This window comes from Sarcophilus harrisii, chromosome 1 (assembly GCF_902635505.1).
Source record: "Sarcophilus harrisii chromosome 1, mSarHar1.11, whole genome shotgun sequence".
Taxonomy (NCBI): Eukaryota; Metazoa; Chordata; class Mammalia; order Dasyuromorphia; family Dasyuridae; genus Sarcophilus; species Sarcophilus harrisii.
Window position 1 is genome coordinate 476,423,562 of NC_045426.1, and position 25,488 is coordinate 476,449,049.

The 25,488-nt window shown below is 33.2% G+C and overlaps 1 protein-coding gene across 1 annotated transcript in view; it reads right to left on the bottom strand.

The window, feature by feature from the left end:
- SPIDR (scaffold protein involved in DNA repair) overlaps window positions 1–25,488 on the bottom strand; it is a 538,726-nt gene that overhangs the window by 490,347 nt on the left and 22,891 nt on the right. The window contains exons 4-5 of the mRNA XM_031946429.1: window positions 24,772–24,954; window positions 15,006–15,175 (exon numbers count right to left, since the gene is read on the bottom strand). Of these exons, the coding sequence (XP_031802289.1) occupies window positions 15,006–15,175; window positions 24,772–24,954 (353 nt within the window). The remainder of the gene's footprint in view (window positions 1–15,005; window positions 15,176–24,771; window positions 24,955–25,488) is intronic.

Consider the following 25,488-nt stretch of genomic DNA (forward strand, 5'->3'; position numbering starts at 1 on the left):
CTGAAAATGCAGCTGAACTTTTCATTTATCCCATACTTCCCCCAAGCAAATTCACCCTAGACTAAGGACAGAACCTTAGGACCAGCAAAGGCAGAGACCTCAAGATAGAATCTAATCCTTTAAAGTAACAGTAGCATGAATCATTTCTGTCCTCAGCAGATCTACCATCAACCTTACTGAATATGGTTCTACATGACCTAGGAACACTCATACCTGAAATACAAGTTGTAAAGCTAGACTCTATATCAAACATACTGACTTATGACTGTCAAGAACTCTACATCTCTAGATCACCAAAATGACGACCTTTAAGACTATTTTAAAATTATCTGGCATGAAGCAGAAATGGAAATGACAGTTCCAAAATACTACCTTTGGCTACATTAGGATTTGGGGTTTGTTCCCACTCTTTCCAGAGCAGCTTGGAAAGAAAGCAATTCTTAAGAAAAGCCAAAGATTAAACAGAGCAGAGCCAAAGGATTAGGGGGCTGCTCAGACTCTGACGTAAATTGTCTAGAGCAATGAGGAAAATGAGCAGCATATTCCCGTTTCTGTTCTACATTGCTACTGGAGCTTCTGTGGCTTTTTCCAATCCTTTTGATTCCTGATTACCATGTAAATGGCCCGTACCCACATTTCGGTTCACAGGGTAGGATTAAGCCAACCACTGCACAAAATTTAGCACAGAATTCAATTCAATGAAAAAGAAAGGTTTTTAGTCAAATTCTCAACTTCTCCATTTACTTTACTTTCATTTTCTCCATTCTATTAAGGCATCATAGCAGAAAGTAATCTCCTGGTTTTGAAACAAATCAGCTGATCACTATATATTTATTCATATATTCATTCCTTTGTATAAAAGGCCTGATCCCTGGCATTTCAACACTAAGAAAAGAATACATTTTTACCAATATCAAGTTTGGGAATCCAAATTTAAAATACAGATGGGTATTCCTATTACTGCTCAAAATCTGTATCAAAATCTGTATTTAATAAATGTGTTGTTCAATCTTAAGCACAATAATATACTATCTACAGCATATAGTGTTATATACTATGTGCTACTGATTTGAACCTAAATCCCTAATGATCAAAGAGATATATTAGCAAGATGGTGGACTGGGGTTAAGGATTTCTGATACTAATTTCATTTTTTCCATGACATGAATAAGACCATCATTATTCATTCATAGGGTAAGAAATTTAGAGCTAAAATATATAGACATACAAACGTATGTGGGGGGGCATACATGTATATATATATGCATATTCATACACATATATCTATACAATATGAAATGGTCATTGTCATTTACAGGATCATAACACCTATGTACTCTATACCTACCTGACTCAAAAACAGTATAGGGGTAATAGGAAATTAATGAGAGGTCAACTCATTCGTCACAAAGATTAAGATTGGCAATAGTACCCAATCTTTGTTGGCAGCTCCATGTGGGGTCTCTGTCACATTTTTTAAAACTTAAATCTTCTTAAATTCTGATATTTGGCTTCCAAATCTCTGGCTTTAGATACATCTGTTGAAGATCTTAGCTTACAAAGGCCAAGGTCTCCCATTGCATCCAGGGCCATCTCCAGTTGTCTTGATCTATGTCTTGCTACTGGACCCAGATACTCTGGAGAGGAAGGTGAGGCAAGTGATCTTGCACAGCTCTCCCTCATTTAAATCCAATTCATTTGCATATCATGGCATCACCTTCCTAATGTCAAGAACGACAGACAAACAACAAAAGAGGATTATAGAGTTAAAATAGAAGGGACTTTAGAGGCTACTGAGTCTAACCATTTAAGATCAGCATCATTCATAGAATAAAAGGCTCCAAGGACACAAACTATTCCCTAATCTTGACTAGGTAATTCATAACCAAATATCATCAATAAAAGCAAAAAAAAAAAGTCATAAATGTAAATTGACCAGTGAAGCACAATCGCATTCAATATAAGAGGGAAAAAAAAAAACTTAACAAATTACATATTTATTTGCTACTTGGTTAGGGGTATGTATCTATGTGTATGCATGTGTCTGTGTATTCACACATGCATTTGTGTACATATAATGTGTATATACACAGATATATGTGAATACATATTCACATACACACAAACATATAAAAATATAGAAACATAGAAAATATAAAAAAAAAAAAGAAAACTATTTTGATTTAATATTAATTTTGTTTCATGGGTTGTCATGGCCAAAGGATTCAGCAGGCCAGCCTGTTGGATGAGCCCTTCCACACCAAGTTAGGTTGAGTCCAGAAAGCAGAAAGTCTGTGGCCAGGACCATATCTCCTTGTACATCAGCACTGCTTTGGCAGGGCCTTAACAGACCTGGAATCTCCTCCATGAAATAATGAAGCCCGAGAGAAGGACAGTCTAAAATTAATCATTACAAGCTATAATGTTAAAAAGAGAAACGATTATATCTAACCTTTATATTTTCATTATAAAGCCAACAAACTACAGTGAACCAAGAAAAGGACTGAATGGACTATGCTTCATTATTCACAGTTCTGCTAGTAATACCTTAATATATAAGAAAAAAAAAATCTTCCTCATTTACCAGCAACTGTAATAATTTATTCCCTCTTTTAAAGATAAAAACACATTACTAATGATAGTTGTCTTCAAATATCTGAGGGCTGTCACATGGAAGAGATATTTGACTTGTTCTATTTAGCCCCAGAGGGCAAGAACAGAAGAAACTGGTAAAAGTCACAAAGAAAAAATGTAGTTCTGACATCAGGAAAAACTTAACAATTATCCATAAGTGAAATGACTGCTAAGAGGTAAGTAAGTTCCTTCTCATTGAGACTTTTAAGAAGAGACTGGATGAGTATTTACAAGGTATAACCAAACACCCCTCAGCCATTCCACTGTATCTTCTAGAATTTCTGTTTCATAGAAAACAAACTTAAAAATAAACAACAAAGCTTCATCTTCAATATTTTCATCTCCCACTCCTTCCATCTAACTATCAATCATTGGTTATCTCTAAAACCTGGCTTCCCCCCATGATACGGCCTTTCTGTGCACTCTTTCCAGTGCTGAATACAACTTTATTCATTCTCCTCTGCTCATTGGTCAAGGCAGAGGGAGTTAGTAAAAATGAAAGTTCTTTGAAGACAGGAACTGTTTTTAATTTTCCCTTTGGAGCACAGCTTTGCATATTTGAAACACTTAGTGAAAGCTGTGAGACTGGAATAGATAGTAAAAATTACTAGTGAATTTTTTAAAATTTTAACAATATGTAAAACAAATATCAAAGTAAAATATTAACCAGTTATCAGTATATATTCTAGGAAAATTGTACATGGAAAGTAAAAAGAAAACAAAGCAAGCATTAAAATATCTGTTCATTTGAGAAGATTTTTAAAAAATAACTTATTTTCCCTCAAGTACATGAACAGGATAATGTCAATCAGTGTTTCACCAAAGACATTTTTCTAGTAGAGTTTACCGTCTTCTAAATTAAAAGCCCTTTATTTATATTTACAAAATCCATTCACCCTCAACCATTCAACAAGCATTTATATAAATGCCTACTATGTTCCAGGCATTGAGCCAGGCCCTGAGGATACAAACACATACATAAAGTGGAACATCTCCATTCTCAAAGTGCTTATATTCTATCAAGGGAAACTACATAGACAGAAAGATAGAGACAGATACACAGAAATACACAAACAGAATAGATACAAAGATGGCATAGTAGAAAGAGAAGTTGATCTGATGCTAGGTAAGTTTATATATTAGAATTGGGATCATATGCAAGAGGCTGATAAGTCATTTAAGCTATCTGTTCCTCAGTTTCAATTAAATCTCTCATTGGGTGGTGAGGAATGGCTGAATAAAGTATGATATGGAAATATGAAAGAATTAATATGCCACAAGAAATGAGAGGGATAGTTTCAGTAAAACCCGGGAAGCCTTTTATGAACTGCTGCCAAATGAAATGTGCGATAATAGGAGCAACAATTTATATGATAACAAAAATACCAACTGTGTGACCTTAGGCAAGTCATTTAATCTCTCAAACTTGAAGCAACTCTTTAAGATTATAAATTATAGATTCACAATGACAGAAGTTATTTTGTCCCCTAGAAATTTGCTATACCAATGATATCATAGATTAGATGCTGCTAATATCTCTTCCAACTTAAAATTTGTTATGCAATGATCACATTACTTCAGTTTTTCCCTGTATTTTTCAGGAGTTAACAGGATGAACTGGCAAATAACTATATTACTTTTAAAATTTAAATAAATATTTTTTACAAATTAATATCACCAAGTCATATCATTTCAAATACCTGGAACCATATCAAAATTTTGTTTCATTAGCTTAAAAACAAAGCAAAAACAAACAAACCAAACAAAAAAATGAACTAACTTTTAAACAGTAATAGTGAATCAGCAAGTGTCATTAAGATCTTACTAAGAAAAATAAAGGCTGGGAACATACTGGAAGAGAAGCACTGAACCTATGTTCAAAGATTTATAAGTTAAATAAGTTAAAAAAAAAAAAAAAAAAAAAAGACAGTCAACAATATTTACTGACCTTAATCTCCAATTATCTCATGTGTCAATTAACTGATAGTGAAATATTCTAAAAACAAAATATACATATGTCAAGGGAAGTATCATTATAACTTCTTTCTGAATTGTTGAAATCAACTATAAGTTTCTCATCCCTTCCTCTTCCCTCCCCAAAAAAGGAGAAAAGTATATTTGACTTTACAAACTGGAAATTAATTTGTACTTCCGTCACTGCTTGGCAAGTAATTGGGTATCCAACTGACCATTTTTAACATGGCAACAATAAAGGAAATTGAAGACATTATGTTCTCTAAACATAGCAATGACTAATATAATACATATTAAGCTTTACTTCAATGCTTCTAACATTCTTTTCAGAAAAGCATTAAAAATTAAGGAAATTTTTTTAAAAAGGTGAAGAGAGAATTGCCTTTATCTTCAATGCAGAACTTATCTATTCTCAATGACAGGATGACAATGGAACTCTGTGAATATATTTTACAAGAAATCAATTTCATTAGCTATAGAAGCTAATAATTATCAACTACTCTTATCAAGATTAAAATTTTAAAATGAGAATGATCTCTTAAGCTGTTTTTCCTATAATTAGAAACTGCTTATGGGTACTGACCTGAAAACCTACCTTTGTGAAAACAAACGACTTTAATAATTAAACCTCCAATGTCTTAAGTATTTTACATATCCATTCATCATTCTAGTATGTCTATTTCCATACACATTTCAGTGCAAAATGCACCAAACCTAGAATTAAGAATCTCAGATTCAAGTCTGAACATTATTATTTATTTGTTGTGTCTCCCTAAGCAAGTTCTCAACCTCAATTTCCTCATCTGTAAAATAAAGATAATAATAATGATGATATCTTTGTAAACCAAAAATGTGTTGGGATATCAACAGTTCAAAGGTAACATTTTCAAAATAAGACTTGTATAGGACAATAATTTTTTAAAGTGAATCTTGACAGATATGGCACAATAAAGAGTTGACCTTGGTGTTGGGAAGTCTAAGTCCTATTACTGACAAATACTAATTGAACAACCACGAACTAGTCATTTTTCCTCTCATTACCCCTGACAACTCTTTAAGACAGGCTCAGAGGAAAGCTATAATTACCCATAATTTATATATTTATATATATATATATATATATATATATATATAATTTATAATTAGGCAACCATGATGGGAAAAGTTCTCCCTCAACAATCAGATCCATACAAAGGCAAACACAAAAAGCCCTAGAGTAAAACTTTTTTTAAAAAGTAAAAACAACAAAATATTTCACTATTATCACTCATTCAAGCTTCAAGGACTTGTACTACATAAGTTCTATTATACAGGGTAAAATAATATTGAATTCATATGACCATGTTCCTAGAAGTGTTTTATGAATTTAAAATCTAATTGTAACCAATTTAAATTCTGAAGAGTTCCTGGAAAGACTCTATACAGAACTAATAATGTTTTGGCATTATCTTGGACTTTTCCTTATGCCCCACCTGGAATATATTTTATTAATCAGTCTCTTCATCTTAATCCTCACTACTGTTATCACCTAAGTTTAGATTTTATTTGTAATATTCTCTTAACACCAGTACTCCAGTCTATATTTTTCCCTTACCTCAAAACATTTCTAGCACAGTATTCCAAAGTAGTGTACATTACAGTAGGCACTTAATAAATATCCATTTGTTTTATAAGGACTCTAACCATTGCAACAGTTATTTGCCAAATCCTCTTTAACTGTAGTGCCTTTCCTTTGGTGATTATTTCCAGTTTATCGTGAATAGAGATTCTTTGTCGATAGTTGTTTTCATGTTATCTTTCCCATTAGACTGTGAGCTCTGTGAGAACAAGAACTGTCTTTTATCTTTTTTTTTTTTTTTTTTTGGTATCCCCAGAACACAGCATGGTGCCTGGCACATTCAAAAAAGTACTTCATGATTGACAAGAGGCACTTACAAGAGACCTTATTTCTCTCTTATTATATTTAAATTTTTATGTATATGAATTTGATTCTTGGATGGGAAGGGGAAGCATCAGGAGTGATAAGAAAAAGAGGAAGGAAAACCCACCCTCATTATATTGTCATCTTTCATTCCATTGGATAATACTTCTGGGCCATTCAAGTCTAATCAAAATGTTAACATACTAAGTAGGCAATCAGTAATATAAATATCAAGTCTTCTCTGACCCTAAAATACAACAACAACAATCATTAAAAGGCATTTAATGGGTATCTTAAGTTTAATGAACTTGGTTTGGATGAGGATAGCACTGAAGTAGGCTTAGGAAAGAGTTTGCTTATTCTGGTTAGCATAGGTCAGAGACAATCTTAATGATTTTTCTGCAACTGGATAGATCATTTTTAGGTGAGCACAACCTTTTGTAAATGAAATATTTCTATACCAGGATTCTAATAAGTCTCATTTTCCTATTTAAAAAAAAAATTTAATAATATTTTTTTCTAATCCTCTTTCTGGGTGACAAAGCTATAGCTAAAATTTTATACAAACACATCCACTGAATGTCAGCAGACAAGGTAAAAATTTTCAAATGATTATCTGATGAGTACTAATTAATACTAACTTTTTGTAAATCAATTCAATTCAATTCAATTATTAGGTGCCTATCTCACAGAAGATACTGTGTTCCTAGGTGCTAGAAATAGATAAATTAAGACACAAAGCCCACTCTCAAAGAATTTAAAATTTAATACTAATAAAAATACCTAAAATTTATGAAAAATTTTAGGAGTTCTAAAATAAATGAAAGGGAATAAGAAGACATATACACAAAAATCTATGATAGAAGGTAAATGTAAGTAACTGAAAAGGAGTCCCTTATGGCCAAGTCCTGAATCCTTACATCCAGAACCACCCTAAATGGTCAAGACAGAGCCATGAATATCTTCTAGTAAGGAAGAATTTAGGCAGCTAGGAATTTGGTATAGTGAAATGGTATAGAGTCAGAGGAACTAGATTTAAGTGTCCCTTCTGCCCACTTCTATGCATGGCTTAGATGAATCATTTCACATATCAGGTCTCATACTCCCAGGAAAAGCCACTTATAAAAAGGGAAGGATAGAAATGAAATAGCCCTTCACTCCTTTTAATTCTGAGATCTTCTGATCAATTTTGGGTCATAAATAATAATGGGCAGGAGACAGGTAACACTTGGGTCTTTAAAATTCATGGTACCCCTACATACACACACACACACACACACACACACACACACACACACACACACACACACTCTCGCTCTCTCCCTTTCTCGTGCACGTGCAAGTTTTTTTCAGCAGGACTTTTCTATTTTAGCATTTTCTCTGAAGTTCCAGATGAGAATAATACGTTTGTTTTTTTTTAAACTGAGGCAATTGGGGTTAAGTGACTTGACCAGGGTCACATAGCTAGGAAGTGTTTAGTGTCTGGAGCCAAATTTGAATTTGGGTCCTCCTAACTTCAGGGCTGGTGCTCTATCTACTACACCACCTAGCTGCCCCGAGAATAATACTCTTTTTCCAAATGCAAACTTCATCAGAATAAAGTTAGTCATCAAGAAGACAACTATCAGAGGAGGAGCCAAGATGGCAGAGAAAAGGCAGCAAATTGCCCGAATTTTCCCCAAAACCCCTCTGAACACTTTTAAGTAATGTCATAAAACAATTCCCAAAACAGCAGAACCCATAAAAGGCCAGAGTGAAATAATTTTCCAGCCAAAGACAACTTAAAAGATTAGCAAAATGTCTGTTGCACCTATTTGATCTATCACAGATCATGCCAGCATAACCCTGGCCCCAACAAACTAGGACAGGAACCACTGAATCAACAGCAGTGGTAGCTGTTCTAAGACTTCTTACTCCACAAATGGTAAAGAAATTGAACAATTCAGCAGAAGAAAATTAAAGGATCTCTGTGCTGGCACTTGGGACTCTGTTTTTCTGCCCCTCTACAGATCCAGGTCACACACCTAGGTAAAAGGCACAGGGCAAAGAGGAGCACTAGCACATCACAGGATGTAGAAACAATGGGGTAGAGACAATCCTCAGAGTTCCAGGACAGAAAATGCTTATGCTTACTCACAGATCACACCATAGGCCATGAGAGGGGTAAAAACACGTTAGATCATATTGCCTTGGAAAAACAACTTGGTAAAGGTGACACAAAAAAAAAAAAAAAAACTTTAAAAACAGAATAGGCCAAATGGTAAAAGACATACAAAAAATCAATAAGGAGAAGAATGCCTTTTAAAGCAGAATTAGCTAAATGGAAAAAGAAACAAAAAAATTCACTGGAAAAAAAAAACTTATTAAAAAGAATTGGTCAAATGGAAAATGAGATACAAAAGCTCACTGAAGAAAAAACAATTCTTGAAAAATTAGAATTGAACAAATAGAAGCTAATGATTTTATGAAAAATCAAGAAACAATAAAACAAAATCAAAAGAATGAACAAACAGAAGACAGCATGAAATATCTCACTGAAAAAAACAAGAGAATTTCAAAATTATCAGACTACTTGAAAGTAATGATCAAAAAAAGAGTCTACACATCATCTTTCAAGAAATTATCAAGAAAAACTTCCCTTATGTTCTAGAATCAGGGAATAAAACAGAAACTGAAAGAATCCACTAATCACCTCTTGAAAGAGATCCCAAAATTAAAACTTCCAGAAATATTATAGCTAAATTCCAGAGCTTCCAGATTAAGAAGAAAATACTACAAAAGCAGCTAGAAAGAAAAAATTCAAATATTGTGGAGCCACAGTCAGGAAAACACAAGATTTAGTAGCTTCTACATTAAAGGGCTTAGACTATGATATTCTGGTGGGCAAAAGAGTTAGAAATACAACCAAGAATCACCTATCCAGCAAAACTGAGCATAATCCTTCAGGGGGAAAAGTGGAAAAAAAAAATTAAGGAAATGGAGGATTTTCAAGCATTCTTGATGAAAAGATTAAAGCTGGATAGGAAATTTGATTTTCAAAGATAATACTCAAGAGAAGAATTAAAAAGCTAACAGGAAAGGTAAATCATAAGGTATTTAATAAGGTTAAACTGTTTACATTCCTATATGGGAGGGTGATACAACTCATAAAAACTTTCCCATTATTAAGGCAATCAGAGGTGTGTGTGTATGTGTGTATATATATATATATATATATATATATATATATATATACATATACACACATATATATGTATATATATGAGAACAGAGGACACAAGTGTGAGTTGAATATGAAGGGATGATAAAATTAAGGGATGAAAAAGAGAAGTACACTGGAAGAAAGAGAAAGGGAAGGGTAGAATGGGGTAAATGACATAAAAGAAGGAAGAAAAAGCTTTTACAGTGGAGGGGAAGATGGAAGAGGTGGACTGATGAACTAAGTGAATCTTATACTCTCATCAGAATTGACTCAAAGAGGGAATAACCCTAACCCTAAATAACCCTAATTGGGTAAAAAAAAAATCTATCTTACCCTAAACGAAAGTAGGAAAGGAAGAGAAAAAGAGAAAGGGGGGGAGGGATGAGTAGAGAGATAATATGATAGAAGGGAAGGCAGAATGGGGAGGTGATAGAAGCAAACAATTTTGCAGTGGGACAGAGAGAAAGGAAAGAGACAACAAAATAAATAGGGGTGGAAGGAAGATGCAAGGGAAATACATTTTGAAGCAAGTTTCTCTCATAAAGGTCTCATTTCTCAAATACAAAGAGAACTAAATCAAATTTATAAAAATAGCCATTCTCCAACAAATAAATAATCAAGAGACAGGAACAGTTTTCAGATGAAATAATCAAAGCTACCTATAGTCATATGAGAAGATCCTCTAAATTGCTACTGACTGGAGGAATGAAAATTGAAACAATTCTAAAGTACTACCTCATACCTATTAGATTGGTTAATAGGACAGAAAAGAAAAATGACAAATGTTGAAAGGGATGTGGAAAAACTGGGCCACTTATTAACCATTGGTAGTGTTGTGAACTGATTCCATCATTCTTTTTTTTAGTCTTCCCTCCCCCCCCCCCCCCCCCCCCCCCCCCCCCCAACCATTCTTTAGAGCAATTTGGAACTATGGTCAAAGGGCTATAAAACTTTGACCTTGCAGTGCCATTATTATCTCTGTATCCAAAAAGAAGTACAAAACAAAAAGGGAAAGAACCTAAATGTAGAAATATATTTATAGCAGCTCTTTTCTGGTGGCAGAGAACTGGAAATTGGGAGGATGTCCATCAGTTGGGGAATAGCTGAACAAAATGTGCTATGTGATTGTGCTATAAGAAACGATGAGCAGGATGCTCTCAGAAAAACCTGGAAAAACTTACATGATCCGATACAAAGTAAAATGTACTGTGTACAAAGTAATAGCAATATTGTAAGATGATCAGCTGTGAAGATCAGCTATTCTAGCAATATAATGATACAAGACAACTGAAAAATTTATGAAAAAATGCTAACCCTTCCCAGACAAAGAACTGATAGTATCTAAATACAGATTAAAGCATACTTTTAAAAATTTCTTTATTTTTCTTGAGTTTTTTTGGGGGGAGAGGTGTCTATTTTTTTTATAACATGATTAATATGAATATGCTTTATATGACTACTCATGTTATTACCCATATAGAATTGCTTGAAAAAAGTGAGTTTGGAACTCAAAGTCTTTAAAATGAATGTTAAAATTGTTTTTACATGTAATTGGGGGAAAATAAAATCCTAAATAATTTTTTAAAATGAAAACTATCAAGAAATAAGATGCTATCACTTCTAAAACAAGTAAGAAAGACCATACTAAAACAACAACAACAAAACACATCGAAAATAGATGTGTTTTTTGCCTGGTTGTCTAAGAAATACGCGGTCCAAAAGAGGGTCATTTGCCACAGCCAATTGTCAAAGTTTTCAGAGGATAGTCTAAGGTTCTAAACTCTGTTCTTCATTAGACAATATAGCTGTTTCTTCTAGATCATATTATATCCATGAGCTTTCGATGATCTATGGAAACAAAATAACTCCCAATACACTGATCTATATAAATGTAAGAATGTGCTCTTCCTATTATATACTTCTGCTTAACTATTTTGACCAATTTCTTTAGTTGTATGCTTGCCTTCCAATGTCTATAAACTTTTATGCCAGTAAAACAATTCTCTCTTTAGTGAAAAATCATTTTTCTACAGTCACTTTCTGACCCATGAAATCTATTGGCTTTTTATACCAAGGTTTTCTGATTTTTGAAAAATATTCTTATTCAAATCTTTTTATAACACTGAAGATTTTGGTTTAAAAACTACTCCATAAGCAAGATTAGGCAGGATTAGTGGGAACCTTCAGAAAACATACTCCATTAGGAAATTTCTGGACTCTCTCTAAGCAATCTGGCTCTCTAAGCAAGAGAAATTTAAGACATCCACCTAAGTGAATATAAAGGCATATTTTTAAATGTCAATTAGTTCTATATTCCTTAAACAGGGATATTTTTTAATTAGAAACCCAAAAATATGATAAAATATTTAAATATGATGATTTATAGGAACCATCTCTTTTTCTGAAGCAAAAATAATGTTGCTAAAAGACAAGAGAAATGTTTACAAAGTAAAAGCTTTTTGTTTTCTTTATGCATTTCCCAAATCAGAGACAAAAAGCATTTGATTATGAAAAGGGAAGGGGGTAAAAAGGGGGTGGGGAGAAGGAGGGAAGGGTCAAAAGCATAGCAAAGAATGGATAAGGAGGGAGAAAAGAAATTAACCAATCACTGCCATAATTCCAACTATTATTCAGTTCTACAAATTCAAAGCTTAGAGTTCATCCAATTAAGAAGATATTTGTAAGAAAGATAAGAAAACAATTTTTAGAAAAAAGTCCAAGAATGAAGTTGCCTTCCTTAGTAATTTTTATGAATAGAATGATATCTAAAAACTTGATGAGATAGAAATAAGAATATAAATTTTAGTACAAAAATGCGTAAATTTTAGTATAAAATAGGCAGAGAGTTTTCTAAATTCTAGTTCAGACCTTTTGTGCTTTTATAAAAAGCAAAGGCCACAACATTACCAAAAAAGCATTGTTTGAACAACAGTTTCACTGGTTCAAAATGTTATGATTCCATATTAAAACTGATATCAAACTGGATTTATTATTTTTTAATTTTTGTCATGTCCTACATTAGTGAGGTCAGATATCCTTTAGCACATCTATCTCCTAGGCCAATAACTTAGAAACATCATCTACATATATCCCTAAATTTTTCCAAATCTTGCTACAAGAGCTTTCTCATATCCCAGCATCCTTTAGTTTCAGATCTCTTCTTCTAACCCACTAGGGCATTTGTTCCATAAGCAGGATATACAATTCAAAGTCCCAAATCTTCTAACTCCGAGAAGCTATATTAGCTTTTTCTTCAATAGGGTATGACCTATTTTAGCCCCTAAGCCAGCCTCAACTGCTCACCTTACCTAGCACCTGAAAATACTGAGGCTATCTGCTGTTTACCATGACTATTAATCCATATGGTATTCCCACAGTTGCCACTACATAACAAATGTGGGGATTATATAACAATTCTTATTTAAATCAAATTTATTTCATACTTCCTTAAGAATAAACTAAACTGTTTTTTGTCAAATAGTGAGTTCTTGCCCCCCCCCCCCCAAAAAAAGTATAAGCTAAACTAAAACTTTAAAAAATAAATAAATAAAAGTAAATCATCTGCTATGTCCTTGCTGCTCTCTACAGTAGTAAGGAAGGCATTGCTACTCTGAGTTACAGGAAAATGATTTTAATGCTAGGGTGCCATCTACTGGAGAAAATGGAAATTAATGATTTGGATCTATTAAGAGTCCTGAAAGACAGCATTGTAAAGACCAAAGGATTTAGATCTAGCAGGATTCTGAGAAGACCTTCAGGACAACTCCTTCATTTTAATGAATCCCAGGGACTTTTCAGACCCCAAAAGCAGGATTAAAACACTGGTCTTCTTATCATAAATCCAAGACTCTTTTTACTACAGAACATCATTCATGAGATCATCCTCATACTTTCCCTCCCCCACCAAAAAAAGTCACTGCAACTTTTGATTCATATAATATATGAATATCCTTAAAGAAATTCAGATATCTATCCTCTGTATCATACAGCACACAGCAAGGTGACATAGTGAATAAAAGTGCCAAGCCTGAAGTCAAGAAGATAAGTTGGTCAAGTTTCACACCTCACACTTGGAAGCCAATCTTTTAAAAGGCAAGTACAGGAGATGGAAAACAAGGACAGAGAAAGAAGAAGAAACATGTACTGGCCATAGTCCCAGATAAGAAATATCAAGAGAGTAACACTCCAGGTTTGCTGGGGATAGTCACAAACACTAAGAACACAAAAGACTTCTTTCCTGCTAATTCAGAAGGTGAAAATGAAAAGGAAGTAGTGAGCCCACAGACTTTTGGGGCTGATGGAATGATGACTACATATAACAGAGAAAAGGTAGAACTTTTCTCTCTAATTAAAAGCAGAAGGGAACAGATAGGGCAGCATTACATATTAAGAAAATATACAAAAGTGAAGAAATCTAGAAAAGAAGCAGGAAGGATTAAGGGTCCTGAAAGACCCAGAGCATCTGGGTGAAGATCAATGAAGGCAGAGACAAGCACATTGGATAATACATCAGATTCCACTCGAGTCACACAAACAGAACGAGGCAATAAAGAAGGACTTCTAGAAACTGATCAAAAGCCTAAAATGGAATTTATATATAGCCTAGCAAAAATCTAATGACTATTTTTCCTCTATGTTGTGGAAAAGATTCTTTTCCAGATTTAGATGATTATTGAGGTTCTTTACAACTTTGAAATTTTGTGATTCTAAAATTCTTTTCCATTGTCAGTCAGCTGTTCACCTCTCTTCTATGGAATTTTTGTGATTCTTTCTTAAAAGCAGTACTCCTGGACTGCTTTATTATTAAAGTGATTTTAATTTAATATTATTAAAAGTTAGTTCAACTATTAATAAAGAAGCTTATTTCTACTAGTATCTCTGAGCAAATTTGGGTTCTGTCCCAATTTCTGGTTAATCTACCATGTGGAGAAGAAATGTGGTACACTTAAAATATACTTTAGCTTTATGTCCACTAGGCTCACTCTTGTCAATAAACTGACAATACGGTTGGATTAATGTTACAACTAAGAATTTAGGTTCTAAACATCTTGCAAAGGTCCTGGCTTCCCAGGAATATAATAAGGCCTTTTCTTGTTTACCTAGTTTCTTTAGATTTATACCATGTACAACTCATGGGAAACAAAAATTTAAATTCTAACTCCAAGGCAGGAACAAGAGGAGAAAATTTACTTATTAACAAACACAAACACAAAAAACAAGTATACTAAAAAGAAATATTTTATATTCCCATAACGAACTGAAAAACATACTTACTTGAGAAAAGTCATGCTCTCTTTCCACACTACTCAGAGGACTGCTGCTTGCACAGGATATACAGTCTGATATTCCCATAGCACATTCATTTTCTTCAAATTCAGGACATTCATTACCAGCATCTTCTTTATCATCACTATCATTCTCCCAGTCAATGAACTGTGGCTCATCTGACAACACAAATTATATTAAATTACAACGAACTGTGACTTCAATGCTAAAAATATCTACAATAGATTTCATTCAACATTGAGGAATGAGCTAAAGTAGTAATTTCCTGTAATAATACCAATGAATACATCATAGAGATAAAGCTGCTTAGCATCAAGAAGACCTGGGTTCAAGCACTGCTTCTACCACATACTGGTTATGTAACCTCTCAGTGACCCAGACAATTCAAATGATCTAAAATGGAGGAAAGTTGTCAATACATATCTATAGAAGGAAGTTCCTAAGACTTCCTTACCCCAAAGAAATCACTGATGTAGTAAGTGAAGTCTAGTTGGGCATGTATGATCTTTGCAAAACTTGCTTTAATTAAAATGAGAAATTTTAATCTTTCAACTAACATATAAGTCACTCAAACATGACAAAAAGTATTCAGAAGCCACAATTTAAGAATTGTCAGAACATCCATCTGCCATGGGATAAGAACAAGAGAGCTAGATAGATGTTCCAGGTGAAATGAGGGAGGTAATTGTGTGTCAAGAGTCACAGCAGGGGGTCACCCCACATTCCCTGAGTCATTCTATGTGGCATATTTTTTTTAAAACTGAGAAGCAGCAAAGAAAGAGTGCTCAACTTGGAGTTTTAAGACGAGTCTGAATCTGTACTCTGCGTTTTATATCTTGAGTAACCTAGGACAAGTCATTTAATCTTTACAAAATTAAATTTGTTCATATGTTAAATGAAGAGGTTAGAATAGATGATTTTTATGGTGATGATCCAAAGTATTACCAAGTTCCTTCTAAGACAGAAAAACATCTTTTGCTTTTTTCTTTCTAAAGAATATCCTATTGGTGGAGTTGTGAACGAATCCAACCATTTTGGAGAGTAGTTTGGAACTATGCTCAAAAAGTTATCAAACTGTGCATACCCTTTGATCCAGCAGTGTTACTACTGGGATTATATCCCAAAGAGATTATAAAGAAGGGAAAGGGACCTGTATGTGCACGAATGTTTGTGGCAGCCCTTTTTGTAGTGGCTAGAAACTGGAAACTGAATGGATGTCCATCAGTTGGAGAATGGCTGAATAAATTGTGGTATATGAAAATTATGGAATATTACTGTTCTGTAAGAAATGACCAACAGGATGATTTCAGAAAGGCCTGGAGAGACTTACACGAACTGATGCTAAGTGAAATGAGCAGGACCAGGAGATCATTATATACTTCAACAACAATACTATATGATGACCAGTTCTGATGGACCAGGCCATCCTCAGCAACGAGATCAACCAAATCATTTCTAATGGAGCAGTAATGAACTGAACTAGCTATGCCCAGAAAAAGAACTCTGGGAGATGACTAAAAACCATTACATTGAATTCCCAATCCCTATATTTATGCACACCTGCATTTTTGATTTCCTTCACAAGCTAATTGTACAATATTTCAGAGTCTGATTCTTTTTGTACAGCAAAATAACGTTTTGGTCATGTATACTTATTGTGTATCTAATTTATATTTTAATATATTTAACATCTACTGGTCATCCTGCCATCTAGGGGAGGGGGTGGGGGGGGGTAAGAGGTGAAAAATTGGAACAAGAGGTTTGGCAATTGTTAATGCTGTAAAGTTACCCATGTATATATCCTGTAAATTAAAGGCTATTAAATAAAAAAAAAAAAAAATAAAAAAAATAAAATAAAATAAAGAATATCCTAAAAGAATTCAAAAAATTTAAAACATATATAACCTATTGAGCAGTTGATGAAAGGATATTAGAGAACAAAAGCAAAGAAATATAACTCCAAATTACATCCTTGAAAATGTCAAAAATCACTTTTTAAATTGTAAATTGCAATGCTAGTATTTTACAGAAAAACAAGTAGTCTGTAAAAAACACTGCTGTTAAAAACATGAAATGGTCCAATTTACTTTGAAATAGCAAGATATAGCAATTGATTACATGTGTAAGGTGAGGGGGGAAAAGACATTATGTATAATACCAAAGTTGCAAAACTGTCTGGGATTTGGTGAAAAGTGAATGTCAGTAGGACAAGGAAGTGAAGTGCTTGAGAACTAATTATAACATGAAGTTGCAAAGGTTAATTAAAAGGTTGAGACTAGAAGGGAGAAAAGTGAAGTTGGAACTAGAATAATGGCCTAAGAAACTATAGAGGAATGGTACCATTGGAAGTCATGATGAGGGCAAAGAATAGGTTTAAGAAGGATGAAGTGATAATAATGGATGGAATGATAGGAAGATCAAAGTTTTTAGTTAAGGAATTGGAAAATTTGTTATCAATGGTTGGGATCTATGGTGTGACCATCCTATGCACGACTAAGAGTGAGGTTATAAATCATGGATTTAAGGAGGCTGAGGAAATGGGAAAATGAAGCATTTGAGAGAGGAACAACACAATTGTTAAAATGTCCTAGTGTAAAGCAGGATCTGGGGAGAAGAAAACAGTAAACTAAAGGCTAAACTCCCCAAGAAAGGGGAAAAATTCTCTGGAGGCCCAGTAAATCAATAGCCACCATGACTTGAATAATGTGGATAATTGTTATAATATATTAACTTCAAAGAAGGAAATTTCCCACATGGAGAGATAGCATGGTAAAGTGGATAAAGATACAACCTTAAGAGTCAGGAAGATCATCTAGACTCAGATCTAGACTCAGAAAAGTCTAACTATGGACAAATCACTTAATTTCTCAGTTCCCCATGTAATTCTCTAAGACTATCACCAACAATGAGGGGAACTTTCCACTCTGGCAGTTTCTCAGGCTGATGACATAACAGGTCTGCACATAACTCCTCTCTTCCCTCGTATCCCCCCAAAAAATACCCTGTCTCATATGAATAGATTTTCCAGAAAAGTAAAATCTACTGTTTTAAGGAGAAAAAAAGTTTATTTTAGCAATTTTTTATTGAATCTGAAATGCATCACATAATTATATGCTTTCTTAAAGATAACAAAGTATACTGAACCTAATTTAACCTTTTTCTGATGACTCAGGATGAATATCATGGCCCTCAATTATTGATCTTTATAGTAGCATAGGAGTTTTTTCCTGAATTTTCTTTTGCTTTCACCTCCTACTTCTTCAGTCAGTATCTCTCTACTCTTTTAGCAATGTTCCATTCTGATTTGCTATCTCAAAATTACTAAGGTTTAAGAAACCAGAAAACCAAGGTTGCTGACACTGTATATAAATTAAAAGATAATAAAAGTCTTGAGTGATGGCCTTAGGGACTTTCCTACAGAGTCAGGCATACTACCCAAAGCACATAATTATTTCATCAGTCTCTTTTGCTTACTTTCTAGTTCTTGGCTGTGTTCCAAGAAAGCTGAGGTTGCAGGTTGCCAAGTATCTACCTCCAAGGCAAATGAGAAACTGCCCAGTGTTTCTGATGGTTTTGTTGTCATTTAAAACTGTTTGCATTTACACAATTATGACACTTTTGTGTATCTTTCTTATGGTTCTGCTTTGCTCACTGTATTATTTCATATAAATTTTACAATATTTCAATGAATTTTTCATATTCATTGTGACTTACCACATCATTTCTCCTCCAGTCACTATTCATTTTTCTTCCTCTAGCTGTACTTTATCTGTATAAAGGCTTTTTTATTTTTGTATGAGCTACTTTGTTTTTTATAATATCCTGTCACAATTGATTACAAATTCATCCCTGATTCACATCTATGAGAGATAGTTGATGGAACAGGGAGAAGAAAAAAATATATAGCTTAGCAAATAAAGTGTGATAGTTAGAAACAGGAAGACCTGGTATCAAATTCTACTTCTGATACTTTAAGACTATAGTTATAGACAAGGCAAAAGTTGATCTGGTAGAGTCTGACAAGATGGTAGGTACTTAAAATAACATACAAAGGCTTAAATACAAATTCTTATTATATATTATAAAATCATATGTAAAAAAGGTTATAGCATGTTAAGGTTCATGACATACATAAAGAGAAAGTTGTATGGTATAAAAGAAGAAAGAACACTGGTTTTGGAGTCAGGAGAAATGGATTCAAGTCCTAGCCAACACTTGGCTATGCTATCTTGGGCAAATCACATCCCTGAGACACAATTTCCTTGCCTGTATTATTTGGACAGCAATTTTTGGACTATGTAACTCAAAGGTTGTTGTGAGGAAAGTGCAGTATAAACCCAGAAGCACTGTAAAATTGTGAGCTATTATTAATACTACTAAAGTCGGGAATAGGCTTACATAGACCTAGTTGTGAGCACAGAAGATTTCAAAGAGTTCAGAGAATGTATATCATCATACTCTAAAACTCAATAGGATAAATTAATAATAATAGCAAAACACTAATATAGCAGTTTAAGGTTTGCAAAATACTTAAATATCTCATTGTATTTTTTTTATTTTAATTTTTTCCAGTTACATGTAAAAATATTTCTTTTGGTTATACATTGTACATTCATTTTTTTTTTTTTTTTTTACATATTTCCTTATAAAGCATCTTGGGAGAAAAAAGTCACAACAAAAGGGGAAAAACCATGAGAAAAAAAAAAACAGAAAAAAGAAAAAAAGTGAACAAAGCATGTGTTGGTTTATATTAAGTTTCCATAGTTTTCTGAATAATGATGGCATTTCTATTCAAAATTTATTAGGACTGCTTTTGATCAATGAACCACTAAGAAGAGCCAAGTTTGTCCTAGTTGATCATCATTATTGTTATTTTATGTTATGCTATTGTGTACAATGTTTTCCTGGTTTTGCTTATTTTATTCAGCATCAGTTCATATAAGTCTTCCCAAGCCTTTCTAAAATCAGACTCTTGCATCATTTTTTTATAGGACAATAATATTCCATTAATTTTACATACCATAATTTACTCAGCCATTACCCAATTGATGGGCATCTACTCATGCTGCAATTCTTTGCTACCATAAAAAAGCTGCTAAACATTTTTGCACATGGGGATTCTTTTCTTTCTTTTATGATTTCTTTGGGAAACAGATTCAGTAGTGGCACTACTCGATCAAAGGTTACACATAGTTTGGTAGCCCTTTGGGCATAGTTCCAAATTGTCCTCCAGAGTGGTTAGATAATTCACAACTCCACCAACAATGCAAGAGTATCCTGATTATCCTGGAATCCCCTCCAACATTTATCATTATCTTTTCCTGTTGACCAATCTGAGAGGTGTGAGATGATACCTTGTTTTAATTTGCATTTCTCTAATCAACAGTGATTTAGAGCAATTTTTCATACAGCTATAGAGGGCTTTAATTTCTTCATTTGAAAACTGAGGAATTTATCATTTGGGCAACACTATCTTTACAATAAACCTGGTAAGTGCTGGTATTATTCCTTATTTTAGAAATCTGAGAGAGATTAAATAGATCATATCGCTATCAAATGAGGCTGCATTTGAACTTGGGTCTTTCTAGATCCAGGTTCAGCATTATTTAGCTGCCTCTAAGTTGGCTTTGGATGAGTACAATATTCTCAAAACCAGAATTATGATGCTATACACTAATGTTTTTGATAAGGAAGAAAAAAGCTACCTGAAGAAAACAATATGATACAACAAACCCAGCAATAAACTCAGATTTTAAAAAATAATTTATCAAAGCCACGTGTCTGAGGATAAACACAAACATATAACAAGTTTCTACAAAAATAATTTCAAAAAAATAAATCCAAGAACAAACTAGCATTTGCAACAAATGCTCAGAAAAATAAAAAAAATACTTTTAATGTTCATTTTATATTATAGATAGGAGGGGAAAAAAATAACAGTATGTTGGACTAGAAATTATAATAGAAGATCCAAAAAGGCATAAATATCAACTCCCAGTTTTCCTTCCCCCCCCCCCATACCAAGTTAAATAGATCTACAAATTGAGAATGATGGAGCAAAAATGATTTAACAATGAATTGAAACACAAATAAAAGGAACTGGTTAAAAAAACAAACATTCCTTCACAAGCTAATTGTACAATATTTCAAAGTCTGATTCTTTTTGTACAGCAAAATAACGTTTTGGTCATGTATACTTATTGTATATCTAATTTATATTTTAATGTATTTAACATCTACTAGTCATCCTGCCATCTAGGGGAGAGAGTGGGGCGGTAAGAGGTGAAAAATTGGAACAAGAGGTTTAGCAATTGTTAATGCTGTAAAGTTACCCATGCATATAACCTGTAAATAAAAGGCTATTAAATAAAAAATAAAAAAAAATAAAAAACCAAACAAACATTTATTTGGCCTAATGATTTATAATTGCCTGGGTCCCCCCCAACATAGATATACGAGGCTATATAAAGACATCTGCAGCTGTTATCACTGGGCCACTATTAGTAAAACAGGTTCAGGTTGAACTTAGACAAATATTGTCCTAATTTTCGAAAAAGGTATGAAAGGTAAATTCTGTAAACTATGAGCTGATGACCTTGGTTTATATTCCTAGAAAAATTCTAATAATAATAACAACCACAACAGCAGCAGCAAAAATAATACCCAGAATTTATATTACGCTTTAAGTTTTGCAAATATTTTACAAGTATTCTCTCATTTGATGATCCTCACAACAACCCTGGGAAGGTCCTGTCATTATACTTAGAGATGAGGAAACTGAGGCAGAGGGAGTTTAAATGACTTGTCCATTATCATATAGCTAGGAAATGTCTAGGACTATATTTGAAATCAGGTCTTCTGGACTTCAAGCCCAGCACTCTATCCGCTGCTCTGCCATCTACAATTATATCTAGCATATATTATTTAAAAATTAACATGTGAGCATCATATATTAGGAAGGCAACTGACTGTTAAAGCCAAGGGGACTGAAACAATGCTTTCTAAATATGTAGTACTGACCTACCCACCCTTTTAATAATAATATGCTATAATTTTGCTGGGAATGCAACTGACCACAATGGTAAGGAATATTTAGTCTAAAGGAAAACTTTGGGGACTAGGGAAGAAAGCATATGATGGCTATGTGTAACATTCTCAGGAACTGTCATATTAAAAATAAAAATACAAAAAGTACCAGACTTAATCTGTTTAGTCCCCAGAACAAGGCTCTAGAAGGAACATGAGGAAAATATAAATATTTTTCTCCCTGATATAAAGAAAAATTTACTAAAAATTGAAACTATACCAAAGAGCAACTGGCTACTTCATGAGGCAGAAAGATCCCCATGACTACTTTAGGGAATTGTCATAAGGCATGTGCTAGATTAGTGGCGTAATTATAACAACAACAATTTACTTGCTCTGTCTATGACTTAAAGAAAGGTATAGATAAAATAATTATAAATTTTTTCAGATAATATAAAGTTGGGAACGACCATTAAAAATACACTGGCAAACAAAGCTAGGATCTAAAATGTTAAAAAAAAAAAAAAAAAAAAAAAAATGGAGCCGAGTCAAATAAAATGAAACTTAAAAGACAGATTTAAAATATAAATTTTACAAGTAAAATGTAAGAAAAGAGTGGCTAGATGGTATTTTACCTATAAAATGTCCAGGAACTCATTTCTTTTCATTTTTTGATAATTTTATTTCAATATAATTGATATGCCTTGTGATCCTATTCTATTTTCTGTATTTAAAAACATAATTTTATTATTGTTCTAAAAGAAACGACCACCAAGATGATTTCAGAGAGGCCTAGAGAGACTTGCATGAACTGATGCTAAGTGAAATGAGCAGAACCAGGAGATCATTCATTATACACGGCAACAACAAGATTATACAATGATCAATTCTGATGAATGTGGCTCTCTTCAACAATGAGATGATTCAAACCAGTTTCAACTGTTTAGTGATGAAAAGAACTATCCATTCACACCCAGAGAGAACTGTGAGAACCGAATGTGGTTCACAACATAGCATTTTCACTCTTTTTGTTGTTTACTTGCATTTTATTTTGCTTCTCTCTTTTTTTTTTTCCTGGTTTGATTTGATTTTTCTTGTGTGGCAAGATAACTGTATAAATATGTATGTATATATTAGATTTAACATATATTTCTACATGTTTAACATATTGAACTACTTGCCATCTAGGGGAGGGTGTGGAGGAAGAGGGGGGGAAACTGGAATACAAGGTGTTGCAAGGGCTAATGTTTGTCCACACATGTGTTTTGAAAAATAAAAAACTTTAATAAAGGAAAAAAAAAAAAGAACATTATTCTGAGAAATGATATACTCTTTCCCTAAATAGCCAAAAGCTAACATTAAAAAAACAGATTAAGAACCATTGATCTAGTAATTTTACTGGATTATATACAATTTTTACATGTGTCATGTATTAACATGTTTACATATTATCAGTAAGATCCCTGATTTCATCATTTGGAAAGGTTTCATATAATAGCACAATAGCTTTTTTTTTTTTAAGTGACATCATTTTAGTATCCAAATCTAGGAAAACCATGGTCCTAGAGAACTCTTCACTATTTGAAGACTATCTAGTATACTGTATTCATTTCTGGGCACAAAATGTTAAGGATAATATTTATGAGTTGATTAGTGTCCAAAGGAGAACACTCAAAATAAATATGCCTTGAAATCATTCCATATGAAGACTGACTGGAAAAAACTGGGGATGGACAGCCTGAAAAAGAAAAGATTTGGAGACCTAAAGCATGGGTATACAAATAACGTCTTTGAATACTTGAAGGGCTGTAAGTAGAAGAGGAATGAGCTTTTTCTGATGGGTCCCAGAGGTCAGAACCAATCAATACAAATTAGAGAAAGCTAATTTTAATCCAACATATGGAAAGATTTTTTTAATAATTAGAGCTATACAAAGGAGAGTATGTTGCCTCAGAAAACTATGGGATTCTCCTTTATTAGTGAGTCCTCAAGGCAAGGCTAGAGGAACATATGTCCTAGGTTATTCATACATGAATTAGATGGTCTCTAAAGTTCACTCAAACTCAGATTATATGACTTCACTGGAATATGAGTAACAGGAAGAGGTGAGTCTTTCATGGCGTAATGATAAAAAACAACAAAGAGACAATAAGTAAATACACTAAAAGGACAAAAAGAAGACCTCAATGGGGCGTTCCACAGAGGTTCTAAAGTGAAAATATGAACAAGAATCTCTCATGATAACAAAGTATGGCAGGATTGCAATTTACATAGAATGAAACCAAGAGTCTTTCAAAGTAAATATAAACACAATTATATCATTGATACAGTGTCACATTCATCTGATGATAGTTCCTAAAATTATAGGCATAGTAATTAAGGAAAAACTGGCTTTTCTAAAGCATGCCTTTCAAATAAACCATTTTAAGTATCATCCAACATCCCCAAAGTGATATACTTAATTTAAAAGCTGTAAATTTGACTTCCAAATTCATATCTTTTGGCATAATTAAAATCCTTATTTAAATGACCTATAAATGAGCAAGAACACTAATGTATGTAATTTAAGAACTAAACCAATTTTCAGAACTAAACTAATTCATCTGCCCATTAATTCTTATACTATTTTCACAAAACACAAGTTAGTTAAACCATATCATATCATTATTATCAGTTCTGAAGAAAAAATGCAACAAAATCTGAATTTCTTAAAAATCTATCAACTTACCTTCACTACTGCTGTCATTCAAAGTCAAGTTATTCCAAGTATGTTGCCTCTCTATGTTGGAAGTACATCTTTTATGTTTCTGAGACTGACGAGGTATCTCTTTTTCTTCTTCTGAGAGATCACTCCCACTGGAGTTCCATATTATGTCAGGAGATCCCTTTGAAGCATCAGATGAAGAAGCTTCTATTTTAGAAAACAAAGAAACAAGAGAAAAAAAATCAACTAAATTAAGTTGTTTGTTGATCAAAATGAATTACTTTATTAGTGTCAATTTATTAACAGAATCAAGATTTAAGATTCAATTCTAAAAATTTTAAATGGATAATATAAGATAGACATTCTACCAGGATCTCATAAATGAAGGGGGATGCCTTCTCAAAATATAAACATATTTCAATAATATATAAGTCAAAGCATATGCCCAGAGTACCATGTACTATAAGGACAAAAACCAAATAATTTCAAGTATGAAAAACAGAATAAGATGAGGGAGGATAGAGAAGAAGACTGTAAACTGAGAGCACAAGAAGGCCTAGCTCCTTATGATTCCTCCTCAAAAATAGCAAAAGAAAGTTGAAGAAGAAACAAAGTTCTTAGACATTCTTTCACAAAAAACAATCCTCACCAAAAAAATCAATGCACAAACAAAAGAAGAGGGATGATAAAATCAAAATAAAAATATTACAAAATAACAGAAGGGAATATATACCACAGGAA